The following is a 14,659-nucleotide window of genomic DNA, read 5'->3' on the forward strand; positions in this document are numbered from 1 at the left end:
TTGTGTAATGCTACCTGCAATAAGAAGGAGGAGAGGTGGAAAAGAAGAGGGAGGAAAAAGAAATGAATGTCAGTGTCAGTAGCTGTACACAATCAAGTTTTTCTTTTTGTCGTTCATTTAACAGTCCAAAGTGAGTGTTTCACTTGAGGAACCTTCAGACATCTTTATAAGCCATTTTACCATTATAAATCTTAACCAGTCTTATGACAGCCACGCAGTTGGGATTTCTTTAGCTTCACGTAATAGCCCAGTTTTTGGGTTGTTAAAGAGATATATTGGAATAAACTGTTAACTTTTTTTTTAAGGAGATTATATTTCTCTGTGAGGATTTGCATTTATTTTTTGCATCATAAACAATAGTATAAAGTTAAGCCCCAAAACCATGTGAAGAGAATTCTGAGGCCAAAATCAAGGTGAGATAGACAAGTTTCTGTGCTGTTTCTGCAGGGCTTTTTGTTTTTGTTGTTTTAGAGACAGGGTCTTATTCTGTCACCCAGGCTGGTCTGCAGTGGCATGTTCATCACTTACTGTGGCCTTGAACTCCTAGGCTCAAGGGATCCTCTTGCCTCATCCTCCTAAGTAGCTGGGACTACAGCCACATATCATCATACTTAGCTATTTTTTTTTTTTTTCATTTTAAAAAATTTTCTTTAGAGACGAGGGTGTCGTAATGTTTTCCAGGCCATTCTCAAACTCCTGGCCTCAAGTGATCCTCCTGCCTCAGCCTCCTGAGTAGTAAGAATTATAGGCAGGAGCCATCGTGCCCAGCCTGTTTTCTAATTCTCCTTTTCACTGTGAGTATGGCACTTCTTTACGTGTGTGCACAGAGATCTTTGGCCCTGTACCCTGTCTTGTATGGGTCCAAGGCTTTGGCTCCTGTTCTGAGATTGTCTCTTGAAAGCCAAGCATTAGGCCACCTAGGAAGCTCTAAATTTCCTCAGGGCAGGGATCTCTGTATTCATATTCCAACTTCTGTCTGCCCTCAGATAAATTCTCTACTTTCTTGAAAGTTGAGCCACATTTAGGGGACATTATTAATATTTTAATCTAGAATTTTGGTGCTTTTCTTTTATTAAGAGGATTTTAGGACCTTTGGTTTATCATATTGCTAGAAATTGAATTCTTACCCCTTATTTAAGAAATGCCTTAAATCTTACACTCAGGCTAACTTGCCAGGATTTAAGACTAGCCAACTGGAATGGAGGGAAGAGAAGAACTTGAGAACACCCATCTCCAATAGACATATCTCTTCTCTCTGCAAATGTTTCAGCAGTCAGGTTCACCCTGTTCAATCTATTACCTATTTTTTAAGCATCTTCTCTGTTCAAGGCACTGTACCTGACATAAAATAGTTTGAGGGAGTTAGCAATTTGTATGGGTTTCTGTGTTTGATGGACTTTCTACTTAAAACTGAGATGCACTAAAACAGACATGAATGAATTTCTGGATAGAGCTTGAGTCAGTGCAATTTTTGGGGGAAACAGCAGGCAATATGAATTCTCTTGACATTCTTAGATTGTGCAGTTGGAATGCAGATTTCTTTGAATAAGTTAACTATTTCATGGAAAGGCACAGAAGTAGCTAAAAACAAGTCAAAATTTTACCTGTAAACCTTCTCACATTAGAGTTTAATCTCTTGCCAGCACTTTGTATAAAGCAAGTGGAAATACTTTCTGTCCTATTACAAATTTAGTTCCTCCTCTCCATTCTCTGTATGTAGCTCACCTGTCACGTTGAATGATAATCATACAAAAAATTCATATTTGTCAAGGTTTCTCTAAATCTCTTTGAATTAGTTGCATTTCCAGAATTATTTATTCAAATCTCCATCATGTCACTTATCATATGATGCCATTGAAATGCACTAGTTATCACTTACTTTTCCTTCTAAGCTGTCTTGTCTACCCTAATAATAGTAATAAAAGCTTTCAATTGTGAGTGCTTTATATGTGACTAGCCATAGCTGTATATTACCTTTAAACTACAACAAATGTATGAGAGAAATATATTTATTCTTATTTTACAGATGAGGAAATTGAGTATTATAAAAGTTAATTGAGTTTGTTCAAATCTTACAGGTAGTAAGTAGTAAGACCAGGATTTAAACCAGGTCTGATACTTAACACTGTGATATTAACAACTGTGCTGTGGTGGCAAGAATGTTACCTTTTTTATTTTCCTTACTGCTCTAGTGCCTTCCGTTGTTTCTGGCACATAGCTGGCACTCAGGAAATGTTCACTGAATAAAAGATTGTAAAAATTCAAGCATGGCTTTCATGGAAACTTTTATGAATTTAGAGTGAGCTCCAAATATCTACACATAACACCAAAGTTTTACTTCTTGAATATCATTGCTTCAAGAAATAGGAATACATCAGCTGTCAAATTGTATATGTGCATGTATACATTATATAAAATGTAATGGGTAAGTTATCATTGTAGCATTAGAACTTTATGTATTGTAAAATCAGAATATTCAGGTATTAAATTCTATCTTTCACCTCTTAAGACTTACATCACTTAGATAAGGGATGGGTGTACTGCTGCCTGTAGGCGAAATCTGGCCTGCCACCTATTTTTATAAGTAAAAGTTTTATTTTTTTGTAAACATAGTCATGCTCATTTGTTTACATATTGTCTAAGATTGGTTTTTGTGCTACAAAGGCAGTGTTGAATAGTTGCAACAGAGATTGTATGGCTTCCAAAGCCTAAAATATTTACTCTGACCCTTTATAGAAGTAGTTTGTTTAACTGTTGTTTTGGTCTATTTCAAGGACCTTCAAGATGGATTTGAAATTCAGCCAGGTGATGCTCGTCTATTTATAAATGGCCTTCGCATTGATATAGATGTGTATGATCCTTTTAGGTAAGTATTAAATTATTGACATAAACTATGGTTTATATAAAGGTAAACACTGTCCTGAATTTAGCATTTGTCAAAATGCAAAGAATCAATTTAAAGATAAAACAAACACATGTTTTTGATCGTGTGAAACAACTCTCTTATTTTGGTTGAGTACTCTACCAAAATGAGCAAGCCCAAGTGTTTCAGAATATCACATCTGGGAGAGTCTTTGGAGATACTTATTCAGATGAATGTTAGACCTATACTTATCCCATTATTCTAAACTACTTATCCCATTATTCTAAACTATCTTTTATTGAAGAGTAAGTTAGTGATTTAGCACAAAAGTTCTTTGGGATTGGACTGAGCAGCCAGGGACCTCTACCTTCCACAGGGGAACTAAAAGCAACATGAGGTGTTTCTTCAGAAAAAAATAAATTAAAGCCTGGCATGGTGGCTCACCCCTGTAATACCAGCACTTTGGGAGACCAAGGTGGGAGGTTCACTTGAGGCCAGGAGTTGGAGACCAGCCTGGGCAACAAAGTGAGACCTCATCTCTACAAAAACTTTTAAAAAATTAGCCAGGTGTGGTGATATGTGCTGTAGTGAGAGGCTGAGGCAGGAGCATTGGTTGAGACCAGGAGTTGAAGAGTGCCGTGAGCTAATGATCATGTCACTGCATTCCAGCCTGGGAAACAGTAAGACCCTGTCTCTAAAAAAAGAAAGGGAAGGGGGAAGGGGGAAGGAAAGGGAAATTAACAAGAATTTGAAGTGCTTATGTCCATCAGAAGGGAATTGTTTTTTTACAAAACATAAACATTCTGAAATTCATAAATTTTTTTTCTGTCAGAATGTTATGGGAGTACAAACATTTTGGTTACATGAATTAATTTTGTACAGTTTGAGTCAAAGTTATAAGTATGTCCATCACCCAGATAGTGTGCATTGTACCCATCAAGTGTGAATTTACCCATCCACTTATCATGCCCCCACCTGCTTGATTTCCACTGAATTTTCTTACCATATGTACACATGAGTATTGATTATTTAGTTCCAATTTAATAGTGAGTATAGGTGGTGTTTGTTTTTCCATTTTTGCAATACTTCACTTAGGAGGATAGCCTCCAGTTTTGTCCAGGCTGTTACAAAAGTTATTAGTTCCATGATATACATATACCACATTCTCTTAATCCATTCATGAATTGATAGAGCCTTAGGTTTATTCCACCACATCTTTGCAATTGTGAATTGTGCTGCTATAAACATTAAAATGCAAGTGTCTTTTTTATAAAATGTCTTTTTTTTCCTTTGGGTAAATACCCAGTAGTGGAATTGCTGGATCAAATGGTAGGTCTACTTTTAATTCTTTGAGTTATCTTCATACTTCTTTCCATAGAGGCTGAACTAGTTAGCAGTCCCACCAACAGTATATAAGTGTTCCTTTCTCTCCTCATCCAGGCCAGTATCTGTTGTTGTGGACTTTTTGATAAAAGCCATTCTCACTGTAGTTAGGTGATATCTCATTGTGGTTTTGGATTTCAATGATGATTAGAGACACTGAGCATTTTTTCTTATGTTTATTGGCCATTAGTCTATCATCTTTTGAAAAGTTTCTGTTCTTGTTTTTTTAATGGGATTGTTTGATTATTTTCTTGCTGATTTGCTTGAGTTCTTTGTAGATTCTGGTTATTAGCCCTTTATTGGATATATAACATGCAAATATTTTCACCCATTCTATAGGTTGTCTGTTTGCTCTAGTGATAGTTTCCTTGGCTGTGCAGAAGCTTTTTAATTTGATCAGGTCCCATTTATTTGTTTTTGTTGTTGCTGTGATTGCCCTTGGGGTCATCTTCATAAATTCCTTGACTAGGCCGATGGAGTTTTTCCAACCTCTTCTTCTAGAGCTCTTATGGTTTCATGCCTTAGGTTTAAGTCTGTTATCCATCTTGAATTAATTTTTGTGAGTGGTGAATGGTGTGGATCCTGTTTCAGTCTTCTGTGTGTGGCTATCCAATTTTCCCAGGACCATTTATTGAATAGGGATTCTTTTCCCCATTGTATGTATGTGTTTGCCTTGTCAAAGATTAGATGGCTGTATGAGGATGGTTTTATATCTGGGTTCTCTGTTATGATCAATAGGTCTATGTCTCTGTTCTTGTGCCAGTACCATGCTATTTTGGTTACTATATTCATGTAGTATAGCTTGAAGTCTGGTAGAGGGATGTCTCCCAATATGTTATTTTTGCTTAAGGTTGCTTTGGTTATTTGGGATCTTTTCTGGTTCCATAGGAAGTGTAGAATATTTTTTTCTAGATCTGTAAAAAATGACATTGGCTTTTGGATGGGAATTGCATTGAATCTGTAATTTACTCTGGGTAGTAAAGACATTTTAGCAATGTTGATTCTACTGATCCATGAGCATGATATATTTTTCCATTTGTTTACATCCTCTGGGATTTCCTTCCTCAGTATTTCATAGTTCTCTCTGTAGAGGTCTTTTAGCTCCTTAGTTAAATACATTCCTAGGTGGTTTATTTTCTTTGTCGCTATTGTGAAAGGTATCGAGTCTTTGATTTGGTTCTCAGTTTGACTGTTCTTGGTGTATATGAATGCTACTGATTTGTGTACATTGATTTTGTAACCTGAGACTTTTTGCTGAACTTATTTATCAATTCCTGTGGTCTCTTGGTGGAAACTTTGGGGTTTTCTAGATATAAGATCATATGGTCAGCAAAGAGCAATAGTCTAATCTCTTCTGTCCCCGTTTGGATGACCTTGATTTCCTCCTCGTGTCTGATTGCTCTGGCTAAGACTTCCAGCACTATGTTGAATAGAAGTGGTGATAGAGGGCAACCTTGTCTGGTTCCAATTCTAAGCAGGAATACTTTTAATTTTTCCCTGTTCACTATCATGTTGGCTGTGGGTTTGTCATATGTGGCTTTTTTCTTTCATTTCTAGGTAAGACCCGTCTATATACTTACTTTGTTAAGTGTTCTTATCATAAAAGGGTGCTGAATTTTTTCAAATGCTTTTTCTGTGTCTATCGAGAGGATCATATGGTCTTTGTCTTTGCTTCTATTTATGTAATGAATTACATTTAAAGATTTACATATGTGAACCATCTTTTGCCTCTCTTGGATGAATCCCACTTGTTTGTGGTGGATTATTTTTTGATATGCAGTTGAATTCAGTTACCTAGAATTTTATTAAGAATTTTTGCATCTATACTCATAAGCAATATTGGCCTGTAGTTTTCTTTTTTTGTTGTGTCCTCTCCTGTCTTTGATATCAAGGTGACACTGCCTTCATAGAACTAGTTGGGGAGGATTCCTTATTTCTTTATGTTATGAAATAATATCTGCAGTATAGGTGCCAGTTCTTCTGTGTAAATTTGTTAAAATTTGTGAATCCATCTTGTCTGTGACTTTTTTTGTTGGGAGATATTTTATTGGTGCTTCAGTTTCATTACGTGATATTAATCTGTTCAGGAGTTCTGTTTCTTCTTGATTAAGCCCAGGGAGGTTGTATGTTTCCAAGAATTTTTCCATTTCCTCCATATTTCAAATTTATGTGCATAGAGATTTTTATAATATTCAGAGACGATATTTTGTATTTCTGTGGTATCAATTGTACTAATTGAGCTTTAATTGAGTTTTTTTCTTTTTTGTTTCTGGTTAATCTAGTGAGAGGCCTGTCAATTTTGTTCATCTTTTGAAAGAAATAACTTTTTGTTAATCTTTTGTATAATTCTTTTGTTATTGAATTCATTTAGTTCTGCTCTGACCTTGATTATTTGTTGTCTCCTGCTGGGTTTGGAATTGGTTTGCTCTTCCTTTTTCAGTTCCTTGAAATGATTCATTAGAATTATTTGTGGTCTTTCTGTCCTTTGTATGTAGGCATTTTGGCTATGAATTTTCCTCCTGTGACTGCTTTTGCTGGATCCCACAGATGTTGATAATTTGTGTCTCCTTTGTCATTTAGTTTAAAGAATTTTTTGATTTGAAATTACAGGATGCAAAGTGCTATCTAGTATCTTAAATAAAATAATAATTATTCTTCAAAATTACTCAAGGATATAATTAGGAAGGCTGGTCTTTATCATTGGCCATTCACCCATAAATTAAAGTCATGAACCAAACAGTTACTTTTATAGAAAGACATAAAACTACATTAAAACTTAATATGTGAAAGATAAGATGAATCTAGCAAATATAATAGTTTGGTTCAGATATTTCATTTTAAATCATTTGAATATACTTTTATTGAACCAAAATTAAAAAAATATTTAAGTTCCATTTTCTTACCAATTTGGAAATATATAAGAAAATATATTGGAAAGACTGAGAAGTAGGATAGTTGATTTGCAACTAACTGTTGTTTTACTCAATATTGTTTATAATTTTATCTCAAATGGGGCTTTTCTCTTTATTTAGTTGAATCCTTGGACCTAGTATTAGAAAAATAATAATTTGAGATATATAGGATAAACTACACATAGAAAGAGTAGAGAAGTTTTTAGGTCCTTACTTGTAAATTTCAGGGGAACAAAAATTATATCTGTGCTCAGGAGCAGTGAAAACAGGTTTAAAAGGAGGAGTAGAGTGGTATGTAAAATTTTAGAAAGTTTTCCATGGCAGTGTATAGGCAAATTTTCATAGCAGCAACATGTTCATGCATGATTTTGATAGTCTGTAGGTTACTCAAGAAATATAACTCCCTTGGCTCTAACACCTAGTATTTAGAGATTTGGAGGATGTGTGGTACTTTTCTGTTCTTCATTGATGTGATTACTAATTATGGCTATTATGAGTCCCTTAAAAGGAAAAAGAGAAAATATGTAAGAATATTTATATCTTCTGACCTTTTTGAGGATAACAATCAAAAGATTATGAGAAAAAGATCAGAGGATGTGGGATAAAAATCAATGCAAAGAATAGATGGAAGATAATGATAAGGAAATAGAAGAAGGAAAATGTCATATTTACATAGACATTATTTGCAGAGAGGTCTTAAGCAACCAATACTTCGGAATTGTCCATTTGTGAAAAAGAAAGGGAGTAGGGAAGTATTTTGTGCTGCATTCACATCTCCTGTCAATCACTGCATTGCTGGGTTATGGAGAACCAACACCATGTCCCATCCATGTCCCCAGGGACCCTTCTCCCTCTGATCCTGGAGGTAGTGGGAGAAGCCTAAACCTCCATGGATCAGGTCAGCATTGGTTGAATAAAGGCCTAGATCTCACCCTCAGGGAGGCTGAGACAGTAGAAGCATGTAGCAGCGACTAGGGGAAAGAGAGGTAGCACTGATGAAGTATATAAAGAGGGTCTTATTTATCCACATTTGAAATTCTATTCTAGCCATTAAGGAACCCCTTATACATCTTTGCCTCTAAATAGTCACCTCAGCCATTGACTGGGTAAAGAGTGGTTTAAAGATTCAAATTCCCAAACTTTTTGTCAGTAAGATTATTTACTGTTGATGTCACTGTTTACAGTAATACTTTAAGATATATCAAATTATGATATGTTATAAGAAATTTAATTTGTATTCCAAACATATGTGAACTTTAATACTTTAATGGGGCTTCCTCTGTACTAAAATTTTATACATCTTATTTTTGTAGTCGGTTTATCAAAAGAGTGCCCTAATATATTTTTTTCTTCATTTTTTGCTTGCTAAGGGCTGATTGTATCCTCAGTACTTTGATAAAGAATACAACATTTTTTATTATCTCTTAAATACTAATAAAGTTTTATTACCTCTAAAACTGAAAGCATATAAGGTTACCCTGGATACCTAATTAGAAGAACTACTTCTTGTCTTATATGTTAATGAGTTTAATTTAATAATAGATTTTCCTGCTATTAAGAAAAATAACAATAAAACTTGTTCCTAATGCTTGAGAAATGTATCAGACTTTAAAAGATTTTTTTAATTGGAAAATCAAAATAAAACTTATTTCTTTTCTTTGTAAAGCATTTTAGATATGCTGAAATTAGAAGGAAAAATGATGAATGGCCTTCGCAATCTGGGGATCAATGAGGAAGATACATCCAAATTTTTAAAATTAAATCCACCTGTTTGGGAACATACCTATGTATTAGATATTCGGCATTCTTCTATAATGGTAAGTACTCATGTAATTCCTTATTCTAAAACCTTTAGTATATTTAAGTCTTAACATAAAAGGAAATTTGGCAGGCCTGAAAATAAATTTATACATTTTGGAAAATTTCCCAATGAAAAGAAAAAATAAAAATATAGATACATCTCTCTCCTTTGCAACTTCCTTCTACTTCTTCATATTCTTTGTATTTCCTTATAAGAACACTTACTCTTATTCAGTATCCTTTCCAACTTTAAAAATAAAAACAAAACAACAAGAACAAGAATAACCACATGAATAGCAGTAACAATAAAACACCAAATATGTAGTTAAAATCTGAATATGAGATATACCACCTTAACATGATGAAAGGCCTGCCTAAATAACTTGCATTGGCCTCATGATGTTCTTATCTGTGTATTACAACCTGAGTGATATTTTTTTTTAATCTGATCATACCACCCTTTCTTGCTTAAGTACAAAAGTAATCTTCAGTATAGCCTATGAGGCTACAAATGGCCTGCTCCCACCTTTTATTTCTTAGACTGAGAAATATTCTTTTCTCTACTTTCCTTTCTCTTGTGCTTGGAAAATACTTTTTTGTTTCTCTATCCAGTTAAGAGTTTACTCCTGTTCTTTTTTCAGACTTAACTTCAAACAGTCCTTTCTGAAAGCAGCTTGCCTTAACAATCCAGTATAGATTTTTTTTAATATACACATTGTGTCAGGGCGTCCCTTAAAACTATCTTTTGGTCCACTGATTTCCCAGAAGGACTTGCAAAACCCAGAAGTTGTTGTGCTCTTGGTCATGCTTTATTATGGCAAAATAATACAAAGTAAAATCAACAGGGGTGAAATCCAGAGGTAACCAGGTATAAACTTCCAAGAGTTCCTTCCTAGTGGAGTTGTATAGAATGTGTTTAATTTCATGTGTGACAATGCATGTAAAGTGCTACCTGCCAGGGAAGCCTGCTTGAGCCTTGACAAAGTTCAGGGTTGTAAAAGGGGGTCCATCATGTAGACATACAGTGGCTCTCTGTACCTGCCCTCACTCAGTAAAACTCCAGACTCTCAGAGGAAAATTAGGTATTCGTTATAATTCACATTGTTTGTACAAACTCTCTATATGCCCTGATGGAGCTACTACTACATCATGGCTCAAGGACCTAAGGGTGCAAAACACTGGTGTCAGAACATCCCAAGAGCTTCATTTCCAGAGCCATCCAAGAGATGGTCATGAAAACAGGCCCTTCTTGGGAATGTCCAAGGTGCGAGCAACGCAGGCTTGTTGAGTTAACCCATTCATAGACACATGTGTGTGTATATGTGTATAGTATGTGATTCTTTATACATCTATATACCTATGTGTGTATACACTTACAGATATGTATTATATGACAGAACTATCAATTGTTTTGTGTACTTAGCACAGTTATAATTTTACATTTTTCTGTGATGCCTTGATATCTGTTTCTTACTAGACTGTAAACTTCTTGAAGTTAGAAAGATTTTTTTTTAATTTCAGAATATTAAGGGGGTACAAACACTTTGGTTATATATAAATTGCCTTTGCACTGCCTGAGTCAGAGCTACAAGTGTCCCCATCCCCCAGAAAGTACACACCACCCCCATTAGCTGTGAATTTACTCATCCCCTCCACCCTCTCCCACCTGCCCAAAAAACAATGAATGTTACTTCCATATGTGCACATGAGTGTTGATCAATTAGTGCCAAGTTAAGGGTGAGTACATGTGGTGTTTGTTTTAACATTCTTGTGATACTTCAAAGAAAGGGCTGTAGCTCCATCCAGGATAATACAAGAGATATTAGTTCACCATTGTTTTTTATGGCTGAGTAGTATCTCATTGTATACATATACCATACTTTATTAATCCACTCATGTATTCATGAGCACTTGGGTTGATTTCACACCTTTGCAATTCTAAATTTCACTCCTATAACCATTCGTGTACAAATGTCTTTATTATAGAATGTCTTTTTTTCTTTGAGTAAATACCCAGTAGTGGGATTGCTGGATCAAATGGTAGGTCTACTTTAGTTCCTTGAGGTATCTTCATATTATTTTCAATAGAGGTTGTACTAATTTGCAGTCCCACCAGCAGAGTATGAGTGTTCCTGTCTCTCTGTATCCATGCCAATATTTGTTGTTTTGAAACTTTTTGATAAAAGTAATTCTCACTGGAGTTAAGTAATATCTCATTGTGGTTTTGATTTTCATTTCTCTGATGATTACAGATGTTGCGCATTTTTCATGTTTCTTGGCCATTTGTCTTCTTTTGAAGTTTCTGTTCATGTCCTTTGCCCACTTTTTAATGGGGTTGTTTGATTTTTTCTTCTTAATTTTCCTGAGTTCTGTATGGATTCTAGTTAGCAGCCCTTTATTGAATGTGTAGCATGGAAATATTTTCTCCCATTCTATAGGTTGTCTGTTTTCTCTAGTGATAGTTTGCTTGGCTGTGCAGAAGCTTTTTAATTTGATCAGGTCCCATTTATTTGTTTTTGTTGTTGCTGTGATTGCCTTTGGGATCTTCTTCTTAAATTCTTTGCCTAGTCCAATGTCTGTAAGAAATTTTTGAACGTTTTCTTCTAAAATTTTTTTGGATTCCATGCCTTAGGTTTAAGTCTGTTATCTATCGTGAGTTGCTTTTTGTGAGAGGTGAGAGGTGCAGATTCTGTTTCAGCTTCAACATTTGGTTGTCCAATTTTCCCAGCACCATTTATTAAATAGGTATTCTTTCTCCTAGTGTATGTTTTTTCCTGCTTTGTCAATGATCTGATGGCCATATGAGGATAATTTTATATCTGGGTTCTCAGCCCTGTTCCATTTCTCTATGTCTCTGGCCTTGTGTCAGTACCATGCTATTTTGGTTACTGTAGTATAACTTCAAGTGTGGTAAATGGATATCTCCCAATTTGTTCTTTCTGCTTAAAGAAGCTTTTGCTATATGGAGTCTTTTCTGGTTCCATATGAAGTGTAGAATTATTTTTTCTAGATTTGTGAATGCTGGTGTTGGTATTTTAATAGAGATTGCATTGAATGTGTTGATAACTTTGGGTAGTATGGACATTTTAACAATGTTGATTCTGCCAATCCATGAGTATGGTATGGTTTTTCATTTTTTTACTTCCCCTGCTATTTCCTTCCTCTGTGTTTCATAGTTCTCTCTGTAGAGGTCTTTTAGCTCCTTAGTTAAATATATTCCTAGGTGGTTTATTTTCTTTGTCGCTATTGTGAAAGGTATTGAGTCTTTGATTTGGTTCTCAGTTTGACTGTTCTTGGTGTATATGAATGCTACTGATTTGTGTACATTGATTTTGTAACCTGAGACTTTTTGCTGAACTTATTTATCAATTCCTGTGGTCTCTTGGTGGAAACTTTGGGGTTTTCTAGATACAAGATCATATGGTCAGCAAAGAGCAATAGTCTGATTTCTTCTATCCCCATTTAGATGCCCTTGATTTCCTCCTCGTGTCTGATTGCTCTGGCTAAGACTTCCAGCACTATGTTGAATAGAAGTGGTGATAGAGGGCAACCTTGTCTGGTTCCAATTCTAAGCAGGAATACTTTTAATTTTTCCCTGTTCACTATCATGTTGGCTGTGGGTTTGTCATATGTGGCTTTTTTCATTTCTAGGTAAGACCCGTCTATACCTATTTTGTTAAGTGTTCTTATCATAAAAGGGTGCTGAATTTTTTCAAATGCTTTTTTCTATGTCTAATGAGAGGACCATATGGTCTTTGTTTTCACTTCTGTTTGTGTGGTGAATTACATCTGTGAATTTGCATATGTTCAACCGTTCCTGCATCTCTGGGATGAAGTACACTTGGTCATGATTGGTTATTTTTTTAATGAGTACCTCAATTTCATTTGTTAGAATTTTATTGAGAATTTGCATCTGTATTTATAAGAGATATTGATCTGTAGTTTTCTTTTTGTGTTAAATTCTTTCTTGGCTTTGGTATCAGGATGACATTGGCTTTCTAAAATGTGTTGGGGAGGATTCCTTCCTTCTCAGTGTTGTGGAGTTATTTCTGCAGGATAGGCACCAGCTCTTATTTATAGGTCTGGTAGAATTGAGGTGTGCTGTAGCTATCTGGTGTGAGACTTTTTATTTTTAGGAAGGCTTTTTATTGGTGCTTCAATTTCAGTTCTTAATATTGGTCTGTTCAGGAATTCTGTTTGTTCCAGATTGAGCCTAGGGGAATCTCTGTTTCTCAGAATTTTTCCATTTCCTCCACATTTTTAAAGTTTATGTGCATAGAGATTTTTATAGTCTTAGGAGATGATATTTTGTGTTTCCATGGTATCAGTTGTAATTTCTCCTTTTGAGATTTTTAGAGTCCTTTCTTTGTGGTTCTGGTTGATCTAACAAGAGCCCTGTCAATTTTGTTTATCTTTTCAGAGAACCAGCCTTTTGTTTCATTAATCTGTTGTATAGTTCTTTTGTTATCAATTTCATTTAGTTCTGCTTTAATCTTTGTTATTTCTTTTCTTCTGCTGAGATTCTTTTCTTCTGATGTTGGTTTACCCTTTGGCAGTTCTTTGAGTTGATTCATTAGATTGTTGATTTGTGATCTTTCTGTCTTATGGATGTGGACATTTATGGCTATGAATTTTCATCTCTGGACTGAAAAATCAGTTACCACTGATTTTGATAACTTGTGTTTCCTTTATCATTAAGTTCAAAGAATCTTTTGATTTCCATCTTAATTTCTTCTTGACCCGAGTATCATTCAGGGTCAGCAAACAACAGTAGGTTGTTTTGTTTCCATGACTTTGTGCATAGATGAGTGGTTTTGTTGGAGTTGATTTTTAATTTTATTCCATTGTGGTCTGAGAAGATGCTTGGAATAATTTCTGTTTTTTTTTAAAACTTGCTGCGACATGTTTTGGGGATACAATGTGGTCAGTCTTAGAGAATGTCCCCTTAGCTGATGAGAAGAATATATATTCAATGATTTTTGTGTAGACTGTTCTGTAAATGTCTGTTAGGCCCATTTGTTGTAGAGTTCTGTTTAAATACATTGTTTGTTTTTTTATTTTGTGTTTGGAGGATCTGTACTGTTCTGTCAAAGGGGTGTTGAAGTCCCTGGCTATTACAGTGCTGCCATTTATCATTTTGTTTAGATGAAGTAAGATTTGCTTTGTGAATGTTTGGTGTGTACGTAGTTAGAATTGTTATGTTTTCTTGACTTCTTCCCTGTACCATTATATAATGACCATTTTTGTCTTTCATTACTTTTTTTGATTTGAAGACTAAGTTATCTGATATGAGAACTGCTACTCCAGCTTTCTTTTAGTTTTCATTAGTATGGAATATTGTTTTTCATCCTTTCGCCTTGAGTCTGAATGAGTCCTTGTGAGTTAGATGTGTTTACTGAAGATAGCATGTACTTGGCTTGTGTATATTTATCCATTCAACCAGCTTATGTCTCTTCAATGGGTCATTCAAGCCATTGACATTTATTAAAAAATTGATAAGTGGGCTAGTAGGGTAGATTTCTGTTCATCCTATTGAGTAGAACTTTGTTGCTTTGTTTTTTTTCTTGAGCCATTGTGGTAGCTAGGTGGCCTTTGATCTTCAGCTTTTGGGTGATTTTACACTGGTTAGTGTTTATTGTGATGGTCCATGAAATATAGAGCTCTGAGTACTTCCTGCAGGGCAGGTCTTATCTTAAAAAAT

The 14,659-nt window shown here is 35.0% G+C and overlaps 1 protein-coding gene across 4 annotated transcripts in view; it reads left to right on the top strand.

The window, feature by feature from the left end:
- The window catches only part of UGGT2 (UDP-glucose glycoprotein glucosyltransferase 2), a 206,599-nt gene that overhangs the window by 62,282 nt on the left and 129,658 nt on the right, over positions 1-14,659 (top strand). For all 4 annotated transcript variants that reach the window (XR_012922423.1, XM_012769727.2, XM_012769731.3 and 1 more), the window contains 2 exons: positions 2,775-2,866; positions 8,825-8,975. Coding sequence is in view for 3 of the 4 variants with exons in the window: in XM_012769727.2 (XP_012625181.1) it covers positions 2,775-2,866; positions 8,825-8,975 (243 nt within the window). In the remaining variant the exon portion in view is untranslated. The remainder of the gene's footprint in view (positions 1-2,774; positions 2,867-8,824; positions 8,976-14,659) is intronic.

The sequence above is a fragment of the Microcebus murinus genome, chromosome 13 (genome assembly GCF_040939455.1).
Source record: "Microcebus murinus isolate Inina chromosome 13, M.murinus_Inina_mat1.0, whole genome shotgun sequence".
NCBI classification, from domain to species: Eukaryota; Metazoa; Chordata; class Mammalia; order Primates; family Cheirogaleidae; genus Microcebus; species Microcebus murinus.